This window comes from Macadamia integrifolia, unplaced genomic scaffold, assembly GCF_013358625.1.
Source record: "Macadamia integrifolia cultivar HAES 741 unplaced genomic scaffold, SCU_Mint_v3 scaffold3343, whole genome shotgun sequence".
In the NCBI taxonomy this organism is placed as follows: domain Eukaryota; kingdom Viridiplantae; phylum Streptophyta; class Magnoliopsida; order Proteales; family Proteaceae; genus Macadamia; species Macadamia integrifolia.
In genome coordinates this window covers 19991-22297 of record NW_024869414.1, presented here as the reverse complement: position 1 = coordinate 22297, position 2307 = coordinate 19991, and the positions used below count along the sequence as shown (strand labels likewise).

Below are 2307 nucleotides of genomic sequence, written 5' to 3'. Positions count from 1 at the left end.
AATTCACTAAAAGAGAAGATTCAGGACAACACACGTACTTTTTTTAATTCTTCCTTTCATAACGGGAATATTTCACACCAAAAAATGACACATATAGAAGGAACAAAATACCAAACAGTAAAAGACCCAAATTCTTTAAGCCAAAAAATACAAGTCCTCAATAATTGGTTTAACTGCGACAAGAATATGGAATTTTGATTAATATATAGGAGTAATTAATCAGAAAAAAAAAATTCTATAGGATTAATGACTTTCAGCATGTCAATTAAATTATTTATTTAATTTTTGGTAGAACTTGGAACAAGAACTATTCTTGTACATGTGGAATCCACTCAATGTGAAATCCTACCGTAAAAAGAGAGATTAAGTAGATTTCAGGTGTGTATGTGTATTAGACATTGTACAAAAATGATTCTTGTATGAAGATCTGATCCGAACACCCACATAATAATATATGAGCTTAGCATTTTTGTGAGTGAAAAAAGACAAAGCAGCCGGATAGAGGAAATAATGAAAGCCTCACCGACGACAAAGCTGTGTTTCTTTCCTGAATCGATTGAAAATTTTCAATAGCTGTCTAACCCTTGTTGTTGATTGCTTTTATGTCTACTCTTCTATTTGAAAGAAAATTAAATTGCCTATGGTGGCCGCAAGGTGGAATGGGTTGTTTCCATCATCATCTGCCTTGTTTACGAGTTCCTCAAGCTCTTGTTGCTTTAAGGCAAACTTGATTTTCTTGAAATCCTCACTCATCACAGCAAAGTGAAAAACATTACGACGCTTTTTGTCCACCAACTCCCCAGAATCGGGACACCATTTGATGAGTTCTTGAAATAACTGAATGCTTGATTCAAGAGCAGCTATGTGAAGTGGTGAGAAACTATCTTTATCCAATTTATACGCATTGGAAGTATTATGTCTTACCAACTGCTTTTCTATCTTGAGGTCACCAGAAGGCTTACATCTTCTTAGCAACATACTGTTGTGTTATTTGGAAGGCATCATCGGATACTGCATAGTGGAGAGTGGTCCTTTCATTCTTATCTGCTTTATCCACATCCTTTGCGTGTGTATACGCCTAGACACAGGCGGGCAAAAAAAAATATAAAAGGAAGAAAAAATGCTACCTCCAGTCATATGCTTTTGCACAACCTCCCATTAACCTGTGCGTTAGCACAATGATTGTATAAGCGGACAGGGTTCTATTACCCTTTAATATAATGTAAGTAAGGAAGAGGGGTATGCTACCAGGGTACGGTAAGCTAGCAGGCAGGATCAATGGAGGCACATGATGGGGTTTCATTCAGGAAGGATATAAGGGTCATTTCAAAAATAGAGAAGAGAGAGATAGACATTGTAGGTGCCAGCATACCCAACCTTTTCCCCGTAAAGGGAAGTCCTTCAAGGAGAAAGGGAAATTAATATGATAAAAATTTCATAATTATGAGAAATTGTGCGGTTACAAATCTTGACTAAGTCAATGTGTGATGGAGAATAACAATTGTAATGGAAAAAACCTGATTAATTGGATAACCAAATTAAGTAGAGTGGTAATTCACCAAAAGAGAAGATTCAGGACAACACGTACGATACAGTAGTACTCTGATCAGTTCAAATACTAGACCAACATAAAAATATATAAATAAAACTACAACACATTTTCTTAATTCTTCCTTTGAAAATGTCACACCGAAAATGCCACATATAAAAACAAAATACGAATCAATAAAAGACTCAAATTCTTTAGGAACTCGATTCGTGAGGTTTTCAAAGCGGTAGAATCATTCCTTATAAAACTTTGGAAGTCTCCATTGTCCTTCAATATAGGCTTTCCATTATCACTGTAGTAGCCACCAGGGACTTGAAAAACTGCTGTGAAGGCTACTGTGGCAATAAGAGAAGCTACTATTTGGAGTGTTTTTCCCAATTCTCTTTGGCTTTTTGTTACCTTATACTGCAAGGGGTCACTGCATATTTGCTTCTTATATGCTCCTCCTCCGATCATCCATTTATTTTCTCCTCTTACATTTATTGCATGCCGTGGCCAAAAAATGTGAGCCATCAATAATTGGTATAACTGCCACAAGAATATGGAATTTTGATTAATAAGAGTAATTAAACAGTTGGTAGGAAAAAAAAAATTCTATAGGATTAATGACTTTTTGCATGTCAATTGAATTATTTATTTATTATTATCTTTTAAGGGTTTTTTTTTTTTTTTTGGAAGGGTAGCAATAAAGGAAATCATTAATTTAATATAAATGCTAAAGGAAAAGACCCAAATAAATAATAGCAATGTCACCACCC

At 34.9% G+C, this 2307-nt stretch overlaps 1 protein-coding gene across 1 annotated transcript; it reads right to left on the bottom strand.

Moving 5' to 3' along the window:
• Nucleotides 1-606: 606 nt before the first annotated feature.
• On the bottom strand, nucleotides 607-978 carry LOC122068030 (protein ACCELERATED CELL DEATH 6-like). Its single transcript, XM_042631852.1, has one exon. The coding sequence runs from the start codon at nucleotides 976-978 to the stop codon at nucleotides 607-609; it is 372 nt and encodes a 123-aa protein (XP_042487786.1).
• Nucleotides 979-2307: the final 1329 nt, after the last annotated feature.

What these genes read in the sequence shown, in the direction of transcription:
- LOC122068030 (XM_042631852.1), bottom strand. Translation starts at nt 978, where the DNA reads ATGTTGCTAAGAAGATGTAAGCCTTCTGGTGACCTCAAGATAGAAAAG.